General features: G+C 39.0%; 1 protein-coding gene across 12 annotated transcripts in view; it reads right to left on the reverse strand.

Annotated features, from left to right (window-relative positions):
• The window catches only part of LOC127453615 (growth factor receptor-bound protein 10-like), a 123089-nt gene that overhangs the window by 89162 nt on the left and 8446 nt on the right, over window positions 1-25481 (reverse strand). For 11 of the 12 annotated variants that reach the window (XR_007899432.1, XM_051720132.1, XM_051720130.1 and 8 more), the window contains exon 2: window positions 4453-4568. The exons of the other annotated variant lie outside the window; for it this stretch is intronic. Coding sequence is in view for 9 of the 11 variants with exons in the window: in XM_051720132.1 (XP_051576092.1) it covers window positions 4453-4503 (51 nt within the window). In the remaining 2 variants the exon portion in view is untranslated. The remainder of the gene's footprint in view (window positions 1-4452; window positions 4569-25481) is intronic. 12 annotated transcript variants of the gene reach the window in all.

The raw sequence follows: 25481 nt of genomic DNA on the forward strand, positions 1-25481 counted from the left end.
TTTCATTTCACCTCAGGCCACGCATGCTTCTTCCCTCTTTCTGGCGGCGTACGCAGGAAAATGTCCTCTCACTAGACAAGCAAACTCAGCAAAGTAGTCACTCAATCACTTCAGTGGTGGTGTGGGAATCAGATTTCCAAATGTTTGAAAGTCCCTATGGATGTTTTCACATTTGAGTCTTCTTTAAATCTGTGCATGCTTGGATGTTATTTTTCCACTGAGCGGGCTTTTCAAGCGCAGGATAGCCGCCTCAGGTGAGTCAAGTCCCGTCTTTCACTGGACCATGTCGACGTGTTAATTTCGCTCATCAAAAAATGTATGCTTTTGAGTAAGCCTAGAAAATAACTTTATTTTCAATGAGGTTCCAACTGCTTAACGGGTTAAACTATATTTTATTCTGTGTGCACGTCATGTTTAGGCACATTAGGTTTATTGTAGGCTACATCACAGGCCTATTTTTTTTTTTTTCTATCCTATGGCTACTTTTTTTTACATCGTAACTGTTATGAAAGGTTCTTTACCAAACAGCTGTCATATTAGATCAATGGCTAATGCACGACTGCACATCGTGAAATACGAGCAACTCTTCACCGCATTGTTTTTCTCTCGTTGATTTGGCTTATCTACCCGTTAATCATTTTCAACAATGTCCTGAATGTTTTAATATGTTTTTTTTTTTTTTTTTTTTAATCCCCTTTTCTCCCAATTTGGAATACCCAATTCCCACGACTTAGTAGGTCCTTGTGGAGGCGTGGTTACTCACCTCAATCCGGATGGTGGAGGACAAGTCTCAGTTGCCTCCGTTCTGAGACCGTCAATCCGCGCATCTTATCACGTGGCTCGTTGTGCATGACACCGCGGAGACTCCGCATGTGGAGGCTCATGCTACTCTCCGCGATCCACGCACAACTTACCACACGCCCCATTGAGAGCGAGAACCACTAATCGCGACCACGAGGAGGTTACCCCATGTGACTCTACCCTCCCTAGCAACTGGGCCAATTTGGTTGCTTAGGAGACCTGGCTGGAGTCACTGTTTTAATATGTTAAATAACTTTTATGTGGTGAATTCTGTTTAGAACAGGCTGGGTTGCTCTGTTGGTCCTGCCCTATTCATTCAATTGTTTTCAATAAATATGCCTGTTAAATATTCGCTAACATTGATTCAGTGAATGCGTGTCATGTTCTATATTTAATGTACAATGTTAATAACTCAAGGTGAGCACGTCGCAGATAAATGACCCTTTTCAGTGGAATTTAGCTTTGGAATCGGAATAGATTTTGTATTTTAAATGGGTCGCGTAAACACACTTTTTTTTTTTTTTTTTTTTTACTGTTTTCTGAAGGTTGGTTTCTTTTTAGACTAGTCGACTTCAAAATTTCTGTTTAAACGTCAGTCAAAATAGTCATTAAGCACATCCCTACTTGCAATACCTTCAGTGGTGCAAGTTTCATGTGAACACTAGAAAGGACGTCAACACATCGCTAAACTCCGACATACCTGTTTGCCAGTGTTTTCAGAAAACCGACGTCTTTTCGCAGTGGAAAGAGAGCTTGCATGCTCAAAGTTGCCAGATTGCGTGACTAAAGCGTCACCCTGGCAGAATATTTCCAAACTGTACAAGTGTCAAGATCTAATTTGGGGATTTCACCTATATAAATCTGGCAACCCCACACATGTCTGACTGGCAAATTGCTCTTAAATAAAATCTGTTATTTATCAAATGTAGAAAATGTAATATTTTACTTGCATGATTAGTTCAAAGTAATCCATGACACAATTGATCTAAAAGGGATGGTAAGGGGGGATGGTGGTTTTACAAGGGGGATGCTTTTTGGTATTTCTTGCAACAAGGGGGATGGCATCCCCTTGCATCCCCCTTAACTCGAGCCCTGTGTGTGTGTGTGTATATATATATATATATATATATATATATATATATATATATAAATGTATAATATATATAAATGTATATATACACTGGAATAATGTACAGATTTTGGAAAGAAATTGGTACTTTTATTCACCAAAGTGGTATTCTACTGATCACAATGTATAGTCAGGACATTAAAGGTGCAATATGTAACATTTTTCATGTAATATTCGCCTTTCTGTTTTGCCAATGTGTGAACAGCTTGTAACGCAACTTAAAAAATGAGCCCTTCCTGGCTAGGTTGCCTATGAGCGCTGTGTTGAGCTGAACAGACCTTTTTCCCCAATGTGGAAACTCCAGTAAGAGGTAAGCACCTTGAGTTCTGTAATTAATCTGTCTGTTGTGTCTCTCAGCTGTGATGAGCCTTAATGCTTAAGTTGTTCATTTAAAGCGGTTTAAAGCTATTTCCTAGCTTTAGTAGTGTAGTAGTAATACGAGCGATCAAGGAGCGCTGTTGTATGTAAACACTGACTGACGCGGATTCACTTCACGTCACCAACTGGCTCATATTACACACAAAAATGATCTTTTGCCACCACCTGCTGGCTAACATATGAAATGTCACAAAAAAAAAAAATACATCTAAGAGACACTTATAAAGTAACTCTTAACACATATGCACTACTCTTACACTTTAGTTTAGAACAGCATGAACGCAAGCGGAGTGATACACACAGTGAAGCATCGGAGTGCTGATGTCAGACCATCAGTGCTCATGGAACGTCTCTCGTCCAGTCAGATTCGAGGACCGGAACTAACTGTTGTATATATATATATATATATATATATATATATATATATATATATATATATATATATATAAAATGTATTTTTCGTTCGGTTGCCGACATGTTTCAAAATTAAGCTAATATAAATAATTTCATATACACTTGGGCTAATGTTAGTGAGCCAATAAAGCACAGTGAAGCTTTTCTCCTAGTATTTATATGTCATGTAATACATCTTTTGCATGGAGTTTTGTGATTTTGCCATGGAGCGAGGGTGATTGGCCTAACTGGGAAATATCAATTACATGACATAAAAATGCAAAAGAGAGCCCTTCAAAACCAGATAGTTAATCCACTGAGTGAGGCCAGAGTTTAGATGCTCTTATGTCAGGTTACACCATGTGAATCCAATAAGTACAGCCCAAAGGAATGCGCATCAATGCCATGGCCATTCATTGCCTCTCCATCTTCATTCATGCTCTGCTCATGACAGGTATATTCAAAATACACAGAAGCCCTTCTCTTTTGCACCTCCCTCACACACACACACACACACGCTGGTGCGGCTATCCTTATGAGGACCCTACACAGACATAATGATTTTTATACTGTACGAACTACAGATTCTATCCCCTAACCCTACCCCACAACCAAACCCTCACAAAAAACTTTCTGCATTTTTACATAAAAAAAAAAAAAAAACATTGATTAGTATGTTTTTTAAGTGATTTGAATTATGGGGAAACTAGAAATGTCCTCATAAACCACATTTATAGCATAATACCCTTGTAATTACCAGTTTGTAACCTAAAAAAAAGTCCTCGTAAATCACTTAAACCTGCCCACACACACACACACACCACACACACACACACGCTCTCTCTCTCTCTCTCTCTCAGATTCAGCTCTCATAGACCTGAAACCATTCAAAACTTTAAGTCAGCTATCAGTCTATATACTCTACATTAAAAATAATTACATCACACGGCCAGAAAGGAACTCTAAGAAGCTTTTTAAAATGGATAGTTTCAATCTTAGATGCTAATTGGGCAAAACAGCAATCCAGCCGTGATAAAATACTAAAAGTAAAATAGTAAAAGCTAAACTTCTGTTTAGCTACTGTGTATCACTGTGCAGTACCAAAAGAATAACATTCTGTTATTGTTTACATGTCAGGCACTATATTATAAAGCAGAAGGATGCTGCTTTAATGAATTTGCTGCAAAAAATTATGTTTACGTCAAAATGAAGTAATGAACTTATAAAGTAATATTTTATTATTAGCAATAAGCACTTTGAATATTACCAACATCGCCCTTAGCCTAATTCATGACAATTTTCACAATATAGCACAGCCTTTAATACCTTATTGCATAGGTATATACATTACATTGAATGGCAGGCATGGATATATCCCAGATCAAGAAAAAGCAGTTTTGAATAAGATGCCAAAATGGCCCATTGACAATTAGCATTAGCATTTTCATCAACATGCTCCACTTTGGAAAAAGATTTCAGATTTTTAGTCTTACATTATTTAACACCACATAAATGTATCCATATTTGGCATAAAGGGTTTACTAAACAGTTGTTTTGACATGGTGTAGTATTCAAGAGATGTTTTGTACTAAAGGAATACTGAATGGTAAATTTTTAGTATGGCTCTAGAGTAATCCAGTTGTGTTTTCCAGTTTGTGGTTATATTGTGACTTAGTAAACAAAAAAATATGTTACAAATAATAATGCAGAAGTTATACAATGTAACAGGACCAACACAAACAATGTTGTACCTGATAATTTGGATGGTGTAGAAAATAATCTGGACAGCCGGCCACAGCCATGATACACGTACTGAAATTTCCCTCTGTCGGATATCACATTTACCTCTGACAAATGAGGTAAGAGTCTGAAATGAAAAAAACAAAACAAAAAAAAACAAAACAAACAACTGTCATCAAATGTTTCTTCATGGTAAAAAAAGGCAATCTCTTTCTTAGTTGAGTCTAAGGGGCTACTACCAATTTAGCACTGAGCGCTTCTTATCCCAAATACAACAAGGTTAGTAAACAACATGAGAGAAGTACAGTAGGGAATACACAACCTTAACTAAAGCTGACCGACCATCACACTTACAGGAATAACATGAAGCAATCTCTAGATTATTTTGAAACTGAATGCATCATAAAAGCAACTTGGCTTGCAATGAGAGGAACATGCAAAAAATACAGAGTTCCAGATAGCGAACATTTCCACTGAGACCAAAATTACATATTTTCGCTCATATAAAGGGATCCAGTTTTCTGAGAGAAAGATTATGTAGTGCAGCAAGCTTAAATCTATGTCTTCATTTTGTCGATTTAGAATTTTGAAACTTTACAGAGTCCTAGACACCAGTGTTGTAGTTGAGACCAGCTCATCTGAGTCGAAGTCCAGTCCAAAACCAGAGTAGGTTGAGTACGAGTCAAGACCAAGACCTGAGAGGGCCAAGTCCGAGTCGAGACCAAGACCAGTAAAGGCTGAGTCTAAGACAAGAGTTTTTTATGAATGTATTAAATGTATAATTTAAAGAACTATTGACTCTAGGTGCATATATCAAATAACCCTCATTTATTATTTTCTTAAGCTTATGTTGGTTAAGCAATATTACCAGTTGAGAATAAAAATTTAATAAATGACACGTCCTAGGTTAAGTGAACAAATTGGTATTACAATTATGACGTCAATGTTAACAAAATGTCAGTGAAAAACTTAAAGGTGTCATAAACTGGACTTTTATTTTATGTTCCTTGAGGTCCACTTATAATGTTAGTGTGATCTTTTCATTAAAAGTAGTCATAATTTAGGAATAATTGGTCATTTTCTATCCAGTTTTTGTGCCTCTGATTCAAACGCTCCATTTTTGGGGCGTGTGTTCTTGGAAAACTTCAGTGTAAATGCCCATTGCTGTGATTGGGTAACATCTTTGCATGTGGATAAGTGTAAACGCCCCCGCCATAATGCGCGTGGGGTTGTTTGGAAAACTTTGGATGGTTAAAAAAATGACAACCAGAGGAATTCATCCATACATGTTTGAGCCAGAGTCTGATCCCAAATTTGAGAAAATGAACCCCCTCCACAAACACCACGGATACTGCAGTCTGTGACAGCATGGTAAGTAATCACTGTAATTTACTTGTCTATTTGTGTAATAGGTAATTCTTTTATTCTTGTTTAAACCAAGACACGACACAACGGTGTGTATCTTGTTACATAGTTGGGGCATTTACCAACGGTGAAACATTTCCATGTTTTACAAATGCTGAGTAACATATGACAGTACCAAATAAAGTGTAAATACATGGTGCTATCACATTTATAACTGTGAAAGGATACACTTACTGTGCAACATGTAAATGTATACAGGATACATTCATGGGTGTTTGTCGCACTGTCGTTCGTCATATAATCATCTTTCATCATATATTCAGTGTAGTGACAAACGCATACATTGTTCATTACAATGAGTCATATTTTCATTAAAAAGGAAAGAGATTGTCTAAATATATTGATATCAATACTCTTTAGGTGCATCTGTGGCAATTGTGCCATCATGCCAACAGAACAAGAAAATATATGCTGCTTAGAGATCCCTGTGGTAGGTATACAGTGCAGTATGTCTGTTTACTTACATGTATCTATGTAATAAATCTACATTGTAGAATTAAAGTTTGACCACATTGGTCTTCTCTGTAGGTTATTAAAAGGATTACCCAGGCACCAGTCACCCTCACCTGTATGACCCATCACCCTGGCTTTGAACCTGTTTGCCTGAATGTGTATTCATTGCAGGATGCACTTAATGTTTACAGAGCTGACTATGGCCCTTTGAGGCTCAGAGGAATAGAACAGTAAGATTTACATTACATCACAATTGTAAATGAGGTCCCAAAGTACCAAAAGACAGCTGTGTGCCCACGGTTGTATGACTTTGTAGGTCTGTTTGGCAGCCTACATCTTTCATAGAGGGACACTGAAGTGACACACTCTGAAAGCAAGATGACAGTAAAACAATGACAACATGCTATGGGCAATTATTGAAAGCTGAATGCGACAAGATACACTGGGCATGCATTAAAACTAATACACAAGCATCTAAAATCACTAGGATCAAATCAAATACTAAGTACACATCTAACAAATCCGGGCCAGAAATGGTTTGTAATCGTACCTTACTGAACCAGGTTCAAGTGCAAAATGCTACTGGAACCGTGGCTCTGAACCATTTGGCCTGATGGTGGAAAAGCACTTCATTATGCAGTATATCTCTATTTGACATGATATGTTACAAAGTCTGGTCTCTAGATATGGTACAGATACCTCCTTCATGGGATTGTTTTTTTTTTTTTTTTTTATCAGCTTGTTTTATCATCCACCAGGTGAAAATCTTAAGTCTGATTGTTTTAAAAAAAAAAAGTAATAGCGTACATCTCCACAACAAGCTGCACGATTTGAGGTTTCATTAATGCACGTAGCTCAAACGGTGCAGGATGATTTATGCACTTAAGTTCAATATTTAGGGTTAGGAGGTTTTTCAAATCGCTAACCCTTAGTATGAGCAATAATAGTAGTTTCCAGGTCTTCTCAATGCTCCCATGGTCCCGGGCTGATTTAGGAGGCCCTATTCTTAGCCCCTGAGATTACATAATGGAGTCAGACCTTCACGTTTCACATTATCCAATCCAGCAACAAAAGAGTGGGCAGCCCCAGGGGATGATGTCATCGCCGTTAATCATGTGATTGACCTCCAGACCAAGCAAGGCTGACAGCTCCTCTTTTGGTATCTACTTTCATTCAATGTGCCTGACTCAGAATCAGCAATCAGGCTTGTTGAGCACTGAATCAAACTTCTCAAGTTACGAAACAGTTTGGATGAGATCAGAGATGAGGAACACAGGTGCATTCTGTCTGCAAAGGATTGTCCATTTTCATGCACATGCAAATGCAAATGCAAAAAATAAAAAATAAAATGTTTAATAGAGTCTTGATAGTAATAAAGAGATTTGAAATTAAAGGGGATTTAACTTAACTCAACTGAACATTTTATAAATCTGTATGTATAAACCACATCTTCTGGCAGTGAAAATATATAGTATTCTTTAAATCTTAATGTTTTAAGGCATGACGCCAGAGAACATCTTCTTCCCTCTAACATGCACAAGCACTATTTACATTTGGTAAATACTGGCTTCAAGCTTTATTTTTCAAATTAACAGCAGCAATGGTTCTCAATCGGTTTAGTTCAGGACCCAGATTTGACATTGGACGTGTTTATCCTCACTGCAAGTTAACCTGTTTTTAAACCATATATATATATATATATATATATGTATATATATATAGGGTTGGGGAGTAACGGAATACATGTAACGGGATTACGTATTTAAAATACAAAATATGTGTAACTGTATTCCACTATAGTTACAATTTAAATCATTGCTAATTAGAATACAGTTACATTCAAAAAGTATTTTGATTACTGAAGAGATTACTTTGCATTTTATTGTCATTTGTTTCATTTAATATTTAGTCCTTTCAGATGGAAAACATTTATACATATAAATGATGCGATCAAAAGTGAAACACTTTGATGTGTTACATTCATACCAGACAGAGAAGTAAGTTTGAAGTAAGTTTGGAGCAGAAGAAATAGAAATAAACCTTGTGTAAATTGTCAGCTTTACACTAAGCTAAAATGCTATTTCTAGCCATTTTACATGCACGTTACCAGGTATGATCATATTTTTTTAACAAGAAAATTCACGTAAGATCATAATTTCTTTTTTCTAGTAAGACCTTTGATATAAGGGCAAAAATCATATTCTTGATAATAATTTTTGTATTGTTTTCCTGTAAAAATATCTAAAAATCCTTAAAACAAGATCAATTTATCTTGTTTTAGAAACAAAACTGCATAAGATATTTAGGTTTTTTGAGAATGTATTTTTAACGTGTGTATTTTGTCTTACAAAACAAATGAAAAATCTACCAGTGCTGAAGAAGTAATCCAAAGTATTTAGAATACATTACTGACCTTGAGTAATCTAACAGAATATGTTACAAATTACATTTTACAGCATGTATTCTGTAATCTGTAGTGGAATACATTTCAAAAGTAACCCTCCCAACCCTGTATATATATATATATATATATATATATATATATTGCACCAAAATACCACAGAACTTAATTTGATGCACAGCTTCTTTAAAAAGTTTATAAACGTATTTTGACCTTGCATGATTATATGGTTAGATGCATTGTAATATTTGCATTTGCATTGTGTTTAATTTCTATCAGAACAAATCTGCGACCCTTTTTTTAGGTTTACCTGTTTTATTTATCAGTTCAAGCTTTTCATGTCTGTCCTTTGAAGTCAATTCCCCTGCAATAGCTCAGCAATCCCCATTACTCTGTAGCAGAGGTAATGTCACCACTTGGTATAATGTACTTATTAGATTGAAATATACATTTGCTTGGTCATGGATGTGAGCAGAAGCCATATATTGAAACACCCTAAGAATAGTTTAATTTAGTACATTTAGACTAATTGAGTATTCGTTCTGCACCAGCTACTCGACTATTATAAACCCTACTCAAATATCGCAAATAGATTTTTCTTTACGCATTTACCTGCCTTGGGCAATGTTATATTATATTGTACTTTCCCTCTGGATCTCTCACCAAATGTCGCAGTTACAATTGTGTCCACTGGGGGCCCTGTGGATGTTTGTTGTCGAGATGTTGGATGAGAGAAGGAGACATGATGGTGTGTGCTTTCAAGCAAAGCCAAGTGTGGCAATACTTAATAATATTTTGATTCTTATTGAATTGTACTCTATTGTATTCAGACAAGGATCTGTTTTTATGGTGGAAAGGAAATTCGAAGCGGTACAAGAAACTCTGAATCAGACCGGTATGCGTGTTAAATATCTGAATGGGCAGAGTGCATTTTATAAAAACCCAACTTTCACCACTTGTTTTACTGAATAACAACACATGAAATTATACAAATGCGATAGCCTACTTCATATTTTTAACTGACATTTTAATTTATGAGTAATTACTCATTTTCTGTGGGTTAGATAACTCGACTGCAAAATTACTCGAAAATGCCCATCCCTAATTGGAACACAGGTGACTCTCTACTATCTCTGTACAATTAAACAAACCCCAAAGCAACCATACAGTGCATTCTGTGAGAAGAAACTTGCTTCTAAATCAAGCTTTCAAGTGGTTGATCACACATTCAGGTGTGCCAGTATCAGAAACCTTGACGTTTATTCATGAACAGGGAAAAGCAATGAAGAAGCACTACTACTGCTGCCCTGGTAACAAGTAATTTTACTGTGGGGGCTGTTGGAATTAAACTGCTTGGTTTGTTGCGGTCTGAAGAATCCCACTGAAAAAGTCAAAGGTCAAAGCTCTTAGGATGTGTTCACCTTGCAGAGAATTCTGATTTCCCAGGCTTCAGCAACTATTGTACTCCCCATCGTTGTACTCCTAAATTTGTCGCCCCAACTTTTTGGGAGGTAATCATTATATTTTTACAGTTTCTTTTTGCTTGGTCACAGTGTAAAGAGAAATTTTTCTGGCTGCATAAAACAACGTATTTAAGACCAAGCAAAGCCTCTGCCAACCTCCCTTTAACGTTGCATACAGTTCTACACACATTTGATGCAAGCAGTTAAATTGCCAAAGTGTTTCGTTACTGTTCTCATAGCTCATAACTTAACAGACAACACTATTTCCTAAACTTGCAGCCATGATTCTGTTACACTTTCTATTGTCTATGATGTGGAAGAAATGAGACAGAGAGAGGTATACAAAGAGAAATGTAAACTCTGTCCTGATTCCTACAGTGCTCTGTGTGTGTGCTTGTTTGTTTGTTCTACAAACTATCCCAGCACAAAAGCTAAATTGTTCTGTGAGATATGATGGCATTATAGGTTTGTTGGGCACTGTGATAAGAAGTTCATGTGTGCTTACACAGTAAAGGGAGAGCTTTAATGTCTAGCAGTGATTAGCTCTGAAGCAAAGACAAAGGCCAAGCCTGGAATCAGCCACCAGCTATTTAAAGTAAATCCTTATTGAAACTATACCAACATTTCTCCGAAGAGATCTCTTTGGTAGCAGGTCTTGTTTCAAAGTTGAGGACCAAAGATTAAGCAGACTTCAGAGGCCTAGATTGGACACACAATTTGTATTGAAAATATTACAAATAAAAGAGTTCAATGTACTGTGAAAACAGAACTCAAAACTTCTACCCCAGTCCACAAAGACCATCTATCGAAACTGAGCTGCAAAAACAGTTAGTTCTGAAATCCTTGGATTTCATATGTCAGAAACCTGAAAAATGTACATACGATCACCCATATTTACATGTCAACTTTGCCTATTCGTTATTCAGAAACTTGGCCTGCCTAGTCACGTTAACAAGGAAGGTATAAATACTATTACCTGGTGTAATAGGAACTAAGTAAAAAGTAGAGCTGTGTAAAAAAGGAAAAAATAAAAAGAAATCGATTTTCTGAAGAGGAAAAAAATAGAGAGTGGTGGATTATGACGAATGCCAAAAAGTCAGCAGCTGTATTAGAAACCCCATCACAACTGTGGTGTAACGAATGAGGCTGGTATTCATTCAGCTAACCGCCAGAGAGAGCCCTGTCCCAAATACGAACATTGAACCATTTCTTCTATGGTGACTTCCTGTTTACACTACATAAATAGCCAAGCCTTTCCATTGTTACTTTGCAAAGTATTGCCAGTTTCAATGCCTTACCAAGCCATTGTGCCTGCTTTATTGGATTACTGATTTTTGGATTAATGTTTTGCTCTGTTTGCCTGATTGGACTAGTTATTTGATAACGACTATTTTGCCTGCTTCAACGATTACATCTCTGCCCTGTGTTTTGGATTTGTTTGCTGTGTCTAATAAACTTCCTGCATATGGATTCTACCTTCGCCTCCATGTCGAGTCCCTCACAGAATACTTTGCCACCAATGAATCCAGTGGAAGTTTCTCAGCTCCAGGCTGCATTCGCTTACCAGAGCGAACTTCTCGCAAGTTACCAAGAGCAACTGAACAACCTAAGAGCTGCAAATGAGAGCCTCACCCACTACATCCGCTCTCTTCCATCCCCACAAGCTACACCGGTAAGATACACTCTTCCTGATAAGTTTGATGGTTCACCAGAGAAATGTAAGGGGTTTCTACGTCAATGTAGAATATATTTCTCCAACCAACAAGACTCATTCAGCCAGGATTCGAAGAAATGTGCATTTATGATGACATTACTTACCGGTAAAACGTTAGACTGGGCTTCTGCTGTTTGGGAGATGGATAAGCAACTCCAAATTTAGTTTGATTACTTCGCTTCCCAGATCCATGAAGTGTTTGAATACCCAGAGGAAGGTAAAATGTCTCTGTTCAGCTGCTTCATTTACGACAGGGTTCACGTTCAGCAGCTGACTTTGCCATACACTTCAGGACACTAGCAGCCCAAAGTGGATGGAACGATATCGCACTTAAGACTGTGTTTGGAGAGGGACTGAACCACAATCTGCAGGCCGAACTTGTATGCAAGGGTGAGAATTCAACGATAAATGAATTCATTTCATTGGCTGTAAAGATTGATAATTTGCTGCGAAATTCACAACGTTCAAGGATTAGCTCCAAGTCACAACCATCAGCCCACAGTCAAGTACAGGCATGCTCCGAAGCTCCTGAATCGATGCAGATCGCCTATGCTAGTGTTTCTGATGAAGAACACGATCGTCATCATAGAGAGAGACTGTGTTACTACTGTGGTGAAAGGAGTCATTGAAACTCTGCATCCCCTCACAAAAGCAAGAAATATCAAACTTCTAGAACAAATGTGAGTTTCAAGAGTATTTCCTCTCCCATTCACCACAGCTTTTCTCTCCCCATTGAACTCTCCTTTGATAAATTGAAATGTGTTTCTGCACTCATTGACTCAGGGGCCGCTGTAAATTTGATTCAAGATCTTGTACAGGAACTCCATATCCCAACAGTACCTTGCATACCCACCATTAACATCACTGCTGTGGATAATGCACCCATAGGCATAGGCATCACTCACCAAACTGTTCCATTGACACTACGTATTGGATTATTTCACACAGAAAACATATCTCTGTTTGTCATCAACTCACCCAAACATATTCTCATCCTGGGACATCCATGGCTGGCTATCCACAATCCCATCATCTCCTGGAAACAGGGTGAGCTAAAACAATGGTCAGATTATTGCCGGTCAAATTGTCATCATGTCACAGGCACCATGCTATGTTTAACTACTAGCATCGAAAGTCCAGAGATTCAAGCTCAAGTCAAGATCCCCAAAGAATATTCTGAGTTCTCCGAAGTTTTCAGCAAGATCAAGGCAACACAACTACCCCCTCATCGTCCATGGGATTGCGCTATTGAGTTACTGTCCAACATGGCACCTCCCAGCAGCAAGGCCTATCCATTATCAAGACCTGAAACCATGGCCACGGAAACCTATGTCGAGGAGGCTCTATTGTCAGGGTTCATTCTTCCTTCCACCTCTCCAGCTGCAGCAGGCTTTTTCTTCATGGAGAAAAAAGATGGAGGGCTCCGTCCATGTATTGACTACCGAGGGCTGAACACTGTAACCATCAAATACAGGTACCCACTCCCTCTTGTTCCACCTGCCCTAGAACAACTACGTGAAGCATGTATCTACACTAAACTTGATTTGAGAAGTGCTTACAATCTCATCCGTATTAGAGAAGGAGACGAGAGGAAAACCGCATTCATCACCACTAGGGGGCACTATGAGCACCAGGTGATGCCATATGGCCTGGCCAATGCACCAGCTGTGTTCCAATCGTTCATTAATGAGACCTCCTCAACAAGTGTGTCATCACCTACATCAAGGACTTACTCATCTACTCCCAAAATAAAGTACAACACATTGAAGATGTCAAGATGGTCCTCTCACGCCTATAGAAACATCAACTCTACGTGAAAGCAGAAAAATGTGAGTTCCATACTACCCAGACAACATTCTTGGGGTATATAATCAGTCATAGGGGTGTCGAGATGGATAACTCCAAGATCCAGGCAGTCACGGAATGGCCAAGACACAATACTGTTAAGGAGCTACAATGTTTTCTGGGCTTTGCGAACTTCTACAGGAGGTTTATCCGCAACTACAGTCTCATCTCTGCCCTTTTAACGTCACTGCTCAAAGGGAAACCATCCAAACTACCATGGAGTGACTCTGCTCAAAAGGCCTTCGAAACTCTCAAGACAAGTTTCACGACCGCCCAAATTCTCAAGAACCCCGATCCTAACCAACCGTTCATTGTAGAAGTGGATGCATCAGACTGTGGCATCGGGGCATTTCTCTCTCAACGCCACGGTAACCCTGGAAAGCGCATGGATAAAGTTTTCTTTTCATGTAAACTAAACTCAGCTGAAAGGAACTATGATGTTGGAAACAAAGAGCTACTCTCCATGAAGGCTGTGTTAGAAGAGTGGCGCCACTGGCTTGAAGGATCTGTCCATCCATTCCAAGTAATCACCGACCATAAAAACCTTGAATACATCAAGGGAGCAAAACGACTCAATCCTAGACAAGCCTGATTGTCACTTACAAGGTTTCAATTCACAGTCACCTACCACCCTGGCAGTAGGAACTGCAAGGCTGATGCTCTTTCCCATCGCTATGATCATTCTCACAACATACCTCAATGTATCCATATTACCACCTTCAGTCATCATCACACCCGTAAGCTGGGACATCATGGAAGAAATCCAAAGAGCCCAACAGACAGACCCTGCACCACCAGAATGCCCCTCAACAAAACAGTATGTACCATGCACTCTACGCCAGAAAACAATCCAATGGATCCATACCTTCCTCAGCACTGGACACCCTGGTGTCCAGAGGACGATAAGCCTGGTACGTGGCCTTCACTCAAATTATGTCACTGCATATGTAAAGGCATGTAAAGTTTGTGCACAGTCAAAAACCCCCAGAGAACTGCCAGCCGGCCTTCTACAGCCACTGCCTATCCCTCAGAGACCCTGGTCCCACCTGTCCATCGACTTCATCACAGATCTGCCAAACTCCAATGGGTATACTACCATCTTTGTTATCATTGATCGTTTTTCTAAGTCATGCAGGCTAATCCCCTTGAAAGGTCTACCCACTGCCATGGAGACTGCTAACGTTCTCTTCCACCAAATTTTTAGGATCTATGGTTTGCCAGAAGACATAATGTCTGATCGGGGACCTCAGTTTACCTTGAGTCTGGCAGGCCTTCTGCAAGCAGCTAGACATCAACATCAGCCTCACGTCTGGTTATCATCCTCAAGAAAACGGACAGGAGGAGAGGCTGAACCAGGAGATAGGCAGATATCTCAGGTCCTACTTCAGTTGTGAACAACAGAAGTGGAGAAACTTCCTCCCATGGGCAGAATATGCTCAGAGCTCCCTCACTCACTCCTCTGCTGGACTCACTCCCTTCCAATGTGTGCTGGGCTACCAACCTCCTATGTTCCCTTGGTCAGGTGAACCCTCTACGGTGCCAGCGGTGGATGATTGGATTAGGCGGAGCGAGCAGGTGGGACAGTGTGCACATCAGTCTGCAGCGGACCGTCCGGGCCCAACGAATCCAAGCTGATCAACAGAGGCATCCCCTCCCCGTCTACCAGCCTGGTCAGAGGGTCTGGTTATCCACACGTGACCTTAAGTTGTGGCTACCCTGCAGGAAGCTCAGCCCCAGGTATGTTGGCCCGTTCAGAATTCTCAAACAGATCAATCATGTAACATACCGATTGGAGCTTCCTGCTAACTACCGCATCTCTCCTTCCTTTCATGTGTCATTGTTGAAACCGGTCCACCCGACGTCTGGCCCCGGAACCATGGATCCTGAGCCTCCTCCTCCATTGGAGATCGACGGATCACCTGCTTACATGGTCAGAGAGATCATGGACTCTCGTTGTAGAGGGGGCCAGATGCAGTACCTGGTGAACTGGGAAGGTTATGGACCAGAGGAGAGATCGTGGGTAGCTGCCAACGACATACTGGATCCATCCTTGATTCATGACTTTCACTAAGGGCACCCTAACCGTCCAGCACCACGACCAAGGGGACGATCCTGAAGGAGAACACTGGGAGTTGTTCATAGAGGAGGGGGTTCTGTAACGAATGAGGCTGGTATTCATTCAGCCAACCACCAGAGGGAGCCCTCTCCCGAGTACTAACATTGAACCGTTTCTTCTATGGTGACTTCCTGTTTACACTACATAAATAGCCATAACTTTCCATTGTTACTTTGCAAAGTATTGCCAGTTTCACTGCCTTACCAAGCTTTTTCCCATTGCCTGTTTCATTGCCTTTTTGTTATGACCATTGTGCCTGCTTTATTGGATTACTGATTTTTTTTATGAATGTTTTGCTCTGTTTGCCTGGTTGGACTAATTATTTGATAATGACTACTTCGCCTGCTTCAACGATTACATCTCTGTCCTGTGTTTTGTATTTTTGAACTAATTCCAAGCATAATGTTACACTAGTGCTGTCAGTCGATTAAAATGTTAAGGCTACTTGTGAATAATCGCAGATTTTGAAAGTGAGGAAATTCGACTTATTTATACTTTTCCTGTCAAAATGCATTTAGTTCCTTAGAAAAGAAAACAATATGTAACAATGTTTAAACATTTTCCAAAGCATTTCACAGTATAAAGACAGAAATGCACTAAAATGGCACCAATTTAAGTAACATTAAACGTTTCCCAAAGTCTAAGTGGGAGGTTGACTACCTCAAATATCTAGTCCCCTTAGTTTGCGTTTTCAGTGCATTGGGCATTATATCTTTAAACCCTCATCCTCCACATATTAATGGTGGCTATCCACTTTGTTACAGTAATCGTGAAGCCGCATTTACATGATTTTCCACTTTGAACTCCACATAAAAAATGCTTGCAGAGAACGTCTTGTTTTGCTTTTAGTGCTGGCACTGTCCACATAATGATACTTAATCTGAATTGTCTGGCACGCAATGCCGGGGAAATGCTGATGCTTCACTCTGGCAAGTCATGTGAATACTGTTTATCACAAGTCCCATCTAGGTTTGTTTTACAGTTAAGAGGTAATTTCTCCATCACTTGATCATCACTTGACACGGAATCGCTGTTGTGTGTGTGTTTGTGGTGTGTACGTCAGTGTAATGACCATGGAATCAGTGCAAAGCTTCCGCCCTATTCTAACCAGTGTTCAGCACTTACACGGAGCTGAATAAAATTTCAGAATCTAATGAGAAAATTGGCAAATGTGTTAATTGCGATTAAGAAAACACATTAAACATTTTAAATGAATCCTTTTTAAATGGCCATCATTTAAATTTCGACAGCTCTTATGTACACGAAATAATACAGAAATATAAAATATAAAAAGTTTGTTAGATTTACAGTGCATCCGGAAAGTATTCAAAGTGCTTCACTTTTTCCACATTTTGTTATGTTTTAGCCTTATTCCAAAATGGATTAAATTCATTATTTTCCTCAAAATTCTACAAACAATACCCCATAATGACAATGTGAAAGAAGTTTGTTTGAAATCTTAAAAAACGAAAAAAATCACATGTACATAAGTATTCACAGCCTTTGCCATGACACTCAAAATTGAGCTCAGGTGCATCCTGTTTCCACTGATCATCCTTGAGATGTTTCTACAACTTGATTGGAGTCCACCTGTGGTAAATTCAGTTGACTGGACATGATTTGGAAAGGCACACACCTGTCTATATAAGGTCCCACAGTTAACAGTGCATGTCAGAGCACAAACCAAGCCATGAAGTCCAAGGAATTGTCTGTAGACCTCCGAGACAGGATTGTATCGAGGCACAGATCTGGGGAAGGGTACAGAAAAATGTCTGCAGCATAGAAGGTCCCAATGAGCACAGTGGCCTCCATCATCCGTAAATGGAAGAAGTGTGGAACCACCAGGACTCTTCCTAGAGCTGGCTGCCTGGCCAAACTGAGCGATCGGGGGAGAAGGGCCTTAGTCAGTGAGGTGACCAAGAACCCGATGGTCACTTTGACAGAGCTCCAGCATTTCTCTGTGGAGAGAGGAGAACCTTCCAGAAGAACAACCATCTCTGCAGCACTCCACCAATCAGGCCTGTATGGTAGAGTGGCCAGACTGAAGCCACTCCTCAGTAAAAGGCACATGACAGCCTGCCTGGAGTTTGCCAAAAGGCACCTGAAGGACTCTCAGACCATGAGAAACAAAGATTGAACTCTTTGGCCTGAATGGCAAGCGTCATGTCTGGAGGAAACCAGGCACCGCTCATCACCTGGCCAATACCATCCCTACAGTGAAGCATGGTGGTGGCAGCATCATGCTGTGGGGATGTTTTTTAGTGGCAGGAATTGGGAGACTAGTCAGGATTGAGGGAAAGATGAATGCAGCAATGTACAGAGACATCCTTGATGAAAACCTGCTCCAGAGCACTCTGGACCTCAGACTGGGGTGAAGGTTCATCTTCCAACAGCACAACGACCCTAAGCACACAGCCAAGATAACAAAGGAGTGGCTCCGGGACAACTCTGTGAATGTCCTTGAGTGGCCCAGCCAGAGCCCAGACTTGAACCCGATTGAACATCTCTGGAGAGATCTGAAAATGGCTGTGCACCGACACTTCCCATCCAACCTGATGGAGCTTGAGAGGTCCTGCAAAGAAGAATGGGAGAAACTGCCCAAAAATAGGTGTGCCAAGCTTGTAGCATCATACTCAAAAAGACTTGAGGCTGTAATTGGTGCCAAATGTGCTTCAACAAAGTATTGAGCAAAGGCTGTGAATACTTATGTACATGTGATTTTTTTTTTTTTCGTTTTTTTTTTTTTTTTTTAATAAATTTGCAAAGATTTCAAACAAACTTCTTTCACGTTGTCATTATGGGGTATTGTTTGTAGAATTTTGAGGAAAATAATGAATTTAATCCATTTTGGAATAAGGCTGTAATATTACAAAATGTGGAAAAAGTGAAGCGCTGTGAATACTTTCTGGATGCACTGTACACTGCTAAACAAGGCAGAACGCGTCATCAAAGTCTGTGAAAAAGGTCCATTAGTTTCTTTGTTCTTACTCTATTACTAACGGTTTACTTGTCTTGAATATTACTTAAGAACTTAAAACAATGTTCACTCAAATTAGACAATGTCCACATTAATCCGGACAAATTTAAAAAAAGCATCTTTTTCTCTAACTTTTGGCCTTCTGTCCACATTAAGACTGCGTTTTGTCCTTCAAAGGCAATGGTAAGTTTACTTGGAATTGCTGTCAGGTGGCGGAACATGCTTCTTAAAAAAAAAAATTCACATGCGCTGTAAGGGGAATTAGGCATTTTCAGACATTTCAGTGTGGACAAGCAACTTCTGAAAAACTTTTGAAAAACTGCAGTTTGGACGGAGAGTGTTTCGAAACGCAAACTCAGTTTTAAAATGTATCTAGATTAATGTGGACGTAGTCTTAGAATTTTGCAGTGGTATCGAGATTGGTATTGAAAATCGTCAAATTCCTTTTAGATGTAAGCAAAGTGGACATTAAAACCAAAATATACCCAAATTAAACCGAATCAAATCTAATCAAAATCGAACCAAATGGAATCGAGAGCTTGTGAACCAGAATCAAATCAAAGCAGGAAACCTATATTGATACCCAGGCCTAGTAAAAAGTATAGAAAGTCCATCAAACCTTCTGCCGTTGCTGGTTGTGTGTAGTCCTGCTGTTCTGCATATTAGTCTGACGTAAACAGAACATTTCAGTGTGGATTGTTTTTTGATACTGTCACAGTGGAATGCAGGCTTTGCAAAGAGGCTTTGATTAAAGGATCAAGTAGTAAAAAACTATATTGGTGCCAACAGCACATCCACAACTCATTTCACACGAGAAGAGAGAGTTTATACAGAAGTCTTAAAGGCAGAGCAGCAAGAAATGGCCTGTTTAATTTTAAACAGTCAGAGGGTGGGAAATAGTCATGAAAATCTATATTGTGACTGCTTTTGGCACAAAAGACTTTACTGGAGGGTCAACCAATTATTTAATTCTAGGGTTAACATACTTTTTTCCCACTCTATACTATGAATGTTTACATAGTATGTTCAGTAAAGCCATGGAAATTCTTTATTTGTATATTATTTGTTTGAGCAGACTGTGTTTGTCTATTGATGTGACCATCTGTTTGTGACCATCTACTGAAGTTTAATATTAGATCATATTTTTAATGACCAATACAGAAATCCAGGTAAATCCAAAGGGTTCAACTGTATGCTCTTACAATTTGTGTTTCGACAAGTGATAGCTTCTATATTTAATTAAACTACCATGGTACACTGGCAGCTCTACCTTACAGATTGGTGTCACAACTTCACAAGGGCTGCCTTTCCTCCCATCTTCAGCTCCAGAGAGAGTTTCAGCTTCTCCTTGTGGTTGTCAGAGCCCATAAAACCACCGCGTAATGTGAGGCTGTCAGCGGGAAGGGAGGGAGGAAGACGGCGTGCCGTATTACGCAATCTAAAGCTACAGAGACTGCGAGAAGCTGGCTGTGACTCAACCCAACTCTTCCCGAACACATCTGCACATTCACAGCATGTCTCTCGGAAACATGTTCTCACATTATGAAATAAATCTCAGCGCTTGACATGGAGCAGGAGTGGAACAGTAAATCCTTTAATGCAGAAAAACAATGTAACTATGCCTCTAAAATATGCAAGGAGATTCATCATGTTGGGGAGAAAGCACACTTTGAAAAGGAATGTGCCACTTGAACGCCACAAGTGTAGTTTTTAAAAAATATGCGGCCACTTAACATGAGACAGCTTATGTTAAGAGAATCTTTTCACAATTTACAAAATGTAGGTCAAATGCTTGGGACTGCAGTAACACAACTTCCACTTGGGATGAGTTGATTTTCACATGGTATTCGGTGCATTCGCTCTCCTCCCAAATTCCCTGCATTCTACAAGCAAAAAATTCTTTTTTTTTTCTATTTGGGGCACACATGAAAATATTTGGGTTATTTATAGACCTGGCTGGCAAGTATCAAAACAGCTAGCCATGAGGTACACATTCTTGAAGTGACTGAGCATCTTTATTTAGCAGCTCAATCTAAAAACCTTAGTTCTGTATTAAAATTCCTAGAAAACCACAAGAGATTTAAAACAAAGAAATTTTATTATTTTAAAAGTAAATATTAAAGATCCTGCAATATATCTAGGTCACTAATATAATGAGCAAATTTGTAACACTGATCATGTACAAATTCCTTTGTACAAAAGGTCAGATTTTCTTTGTTTCCATTGAAGCACACAAGATGCTCTTTGGAACATTCTCAAATCATGCTGGATATCATGGATTATCAGGTTTTCCACAAACTTGTGGAGTCCGTGCTGTATAGATTTTTAGATAACAGAAAAGTTTTACCATTTTATCAAAGACATTCACATGTAAATCAACTTTACATGCCATGATCCAATTTCAGTTCAGCCCACTCCAACATTCCCATGCAACATCCTAGGAATACTCTAGAGACCATTAGCCAAAATGCACCATCTCCTGAGGAATGCTGGGAGTGCATTCTTTCCACATAGGGTACTGGAAGGAGAGCCGCAAAATGGCATGCATTGATTTGTAGGGCAGCGATGAGAGAGAGAGAGAAGCTGAAAATTGGAAAGCAATAAAGAGTGAGAGCTTCTGGAAGGGAGGGACACTGGAATGTGAGCTGCTTTGTCCAGCTGTGCTGTCCAGAGGCAAAGGGGCCTTCCCAAACGCAGTAAGTCATGAATATTTATTAGATGTTTCCCCACACCCCTTCCTCTCTAACTCCTCCCACAGCAGATTATAATGAGTCTTTCTTCAGCTGGCTGGGGTCAGGAACAATACCCTCCTCACCAGCACTAATCTCAGGTCTGTTTAACATCTGATTGGACAATTGAGAAAATGGTGAGAGCAATTCATAAATTTTACAGAATTTATTACAAACAAAATCAGTAAACTAGATTTGCTGCCATGATGTTTTAGTTAGCCTGACAACTTTCACAGCATATGCTAATCATTTTCTATGGTGCTCTGAGTTGTTTCTAGGGCGTTTGTAGAGTATTATGGGTTATGGTTGCTAAGGCATTGCTACGTGGTTGCTAACTGGCCCAAGTCAAAAGAGCCCAACCTGAAGTATGATGTTACAGTCCCTAGATATGGCTGGGGGCCTCCTGTTAATGTAAACGTTTGAGATTTTTTTCACCCATTTTATTGTCCATCAGACGAAAATCATGATTCAGATTGCTTAGAAAAAACTAGCACACTTCTCCTCAATAAGCCACACAATTTAAGGCATCACTGATGTCTGTAGCACAGGAGGCTTCAAATTATAAATTAATATAAAAACTTGAATACAGTCATCATCCTTGACCTGAGACAATCAAAATCTCTCTAAAATAACCAACTCTTTCTGCAAGTCAACAATTACTTGCTTCACATCCACACCAAAATGATCATTATTATTATACCAGTCCAAAAAGGATAAAATTAAGGATGAAAATGTACAAGATATTATTAGGGTCAAAGTATACTTCGGTTGTCCACGTTGCTGATTGATCCGAGCACAGTATGTGTGGCACAAGTTTCATCATCAGCACAGTCTGCGCAGACTCATTTTCTGCGAGTAGCCCAGATTTTCTCAATATGCGGGAGTCCTCGTCTACTGTTGACTGTCACAAAAGTCTCACAAAACAGTCGAAGTGCACATTTCGCTTTGAGCACATTCACATTCGCTCGCAGCCAAAAGAGTGTACTTTGAAAGGCAATGCGGTCGACTGGGTGTGATCCAATTCGGAACGCAGAAAAATGAAGTATACCAGGGCCTTAAGCCTATATACTATTAAACACTACAATTCATCATTACAAATATGGAGCAACTATGAATCTACTAAAAACTGCCCATCCACGTAAGATGAGTGTCCATGCAAGAATAGTCATGGTAAGTAAGGCCATCAAGAGGTTACAAATAGGTCTATTGGGGGACCCAGCCAAACCTAATGCAGCACATCACTCTGAGAACACCATGCCTAAAGTGAAGCATGATGATGTTTCGCTTCTCTGCGTCAGGGACTGGAAAACCCATAAAGATGGAGGGAAAGATGGATGGTGTACAGAAAATTCCTAGAAGACAACATGCTCTATTCTGCAAGAACAACAGGACCAAGAAAACAATTCATCTTTAGATAGTGATTGAGAGCCTGCTGGGCATAATATTGGGCTTGCTTAAGTGCTGCCTGGAAACAGTTTGTCATCAATAGTCTAACAATTTATAAATCTGCTTTTACGAGAACTAACAACAGGGAAACCCTTTCTCCCCTCCTGTTGAGTTTAGCTTCAACCCTTCTCTAAAATGAAAATTCTCTAATCATTTCATCACCCTTGTGCCATCTAAGATGTGTATGACTTTCTTCTGCTGATTACAAACTAAGATTTTTAGAAGAATATCTCCACTCTGTCGGTCCATACAATGCAAGTGAATGGTGATCAGTCCTTTGAAGCTCCAAAAAGGAGATGAAGGTAGCATAAAAGTAATCCATACAACTCCAGTAGTTTAATCAATGTCTTATGAAGCGATCCAGTTGGTTTTGCGTGAGAACGGACCAAAATATAACTAATTTTTCGCTGTACATCTTGCCATTGCAGTCTCTAGGCACGATCATGATTTCAAGTTCAATTACACTTCCTAGTGCTTGACGCATACGTAGAGCGCTAGATGGCGCTATAGGAAGTGTAACCAACCAACATAGTTACCATAAAATGACATGGTTACTTCAGCAATTGCTTTTTTCATCGCATTGCTTTTATGACACTATTGGTTAGGTTTACTGTAGGTTTTAATTTTGTTTGCCAGGGGTCACAAAAGGAGTTTTCAGAATATGCAAAAAAAAAAAAATAAATAAACCACAAAAGCACCATAAAACAATAAATAAAAGTAATCCATTTAATTTGTTCGCTATAATCCAAATCTTCAGATAGAATTGTTTGAGGAATAGACACAAATTCAAGCCTTTTATTAAACAATTTCCATCTCCATCCACCATAGTGCTATCTCGCCTCTTCGTAAACGTCAACCCTTGCTGCTTTCGTTTTCATAATTCAAAAACTGCCGCCTTAAGAAGCACAAACACAGGTTTTACGACAGTGATGTCAAATGCTCACTGGCTCTCAAGTGTCTCTTGACCATTTGTGACTGCCGTATTCTGCTATGTATATGTATGAGTGAGATTTGACAGCGCAGTTACTGAGTGCAACAGGAGAAGACATTAGTAACATAAATTTCACTCTCTACCTCACACAAAGCTATTGTATGCTGTCAGGGAGCACATCTGATGGAGCACATCGCCCTTTGGTCTACTTTTGTACATGTTAAATGTTACAAATTTTAACGTACAAATGGCTACATATATAAATGAGATGAGGCTGATTCCTCAAACAGTTCTATCTGAAGATTTGGATTATAGTGAACGGATTAAATGGATTAAGTTTATTATTGTTTTATTGTGCTTTTTTTTTTTTTTTTTTTTTTTGGGGGGCATATACTGAAAACTCCTTTTGTGTTAATTAAAATTAAATGCTTCATGAGTTTTTATTCCATTTAACATTTTAAGGTTTAGTCTTGGTCAAAGTTATATAATCCTTTAAAATGTTTTATAGGGCAGCAGAAATCACACAGAAGTGAATGAAACTGTTAAAATGTCATATTATAAATGAATTAAATAAATGTTAACTAATCGAATTGATTATAAATGCAATGGAATTAACTGATTAATTCCATGAATTCAATATTAATCGATTCAAACAGTATACATAAACATTTGTACATTTCTAAGGGTGTTAATATGTAAAATGGTAACGTTTAGATGCTGTAAATACGTCAGTACTGTACGTTTGCTAGTACCAAATTTAATGTAAGAATACATATGCATTCTCATGAGATCACGTTATTAGATGGCTACTGAGTCCAAAGCTCTTTTTTCTTTTTTTTTTGTGCAAAAGTTCTATTTCGCAAGACCCAACTGTGACATGATACTTGTACATACATGTAGGCTGTGAAAGATACAAATACTGAGAGAGTGAAAATTGGACTGTTTGCCAACTTTATCTTCCAAAACAAACCTGCCTTGCTGTTGCTGTACTGATAGAGCAATGGTGCAACAATCTGGGTTCATTTCACTTTGAGAGAACAGGTAAGTGGAGGAGGGAGATTCTCTTCAGTGACAAAAAGAATAATGTATCCTATTATCCAATTAACACAAGACAAGTTGCAGGGTCAGAACTCTTGGACACAGGGCTTAGTGACCTGATAAAGTCAAGTGGGGGTGGTGTTACCCTAGTAACCCTGCAAGTCCCTGCAACTTCAGAAGCCTTGAAAATGAATCCAAACTGTCCCTTAATTCACGGAATTTATGTATTTGCAACCTTGGCAAACAGCTGAGAGAATAAATATTTTTTTCTAATTTACTATAGCAAGAAATTTTTTACTTATCCTTCCTTAAAAAAAAAACAAACAAACAAAAAAAAAAACAAACAAACAAAAAAAAAACCATTGTAAGTGCCTCACTGTAACCCAGATTTTTTTTTTTTTAAAGACCAGTCAAAAATTAATTTTCATGGTAATCAGCATTATGACACAAATGCTGTTGATTGAGCAAAACTTGTACTTCACCTGAAATATTCCTTTAACTG

This window comes from Myxocyprinus asiaticus, chromosome 16 (assembly GCF_019703515.2).
Source record: "Myxocyprinus asiaticus isolate MX2 ecotype Aquarium Trade chromosome 16, UBuf_Myxa_2, whole genome shotgun sequence".
Taxonomy (NCBI): Eukaryota; Metazoa; Chordata; class Actinopteri; order Cypriniformes; family Catostomidae; genus Myxocyprinus; species Myxocyprinus asiaticus.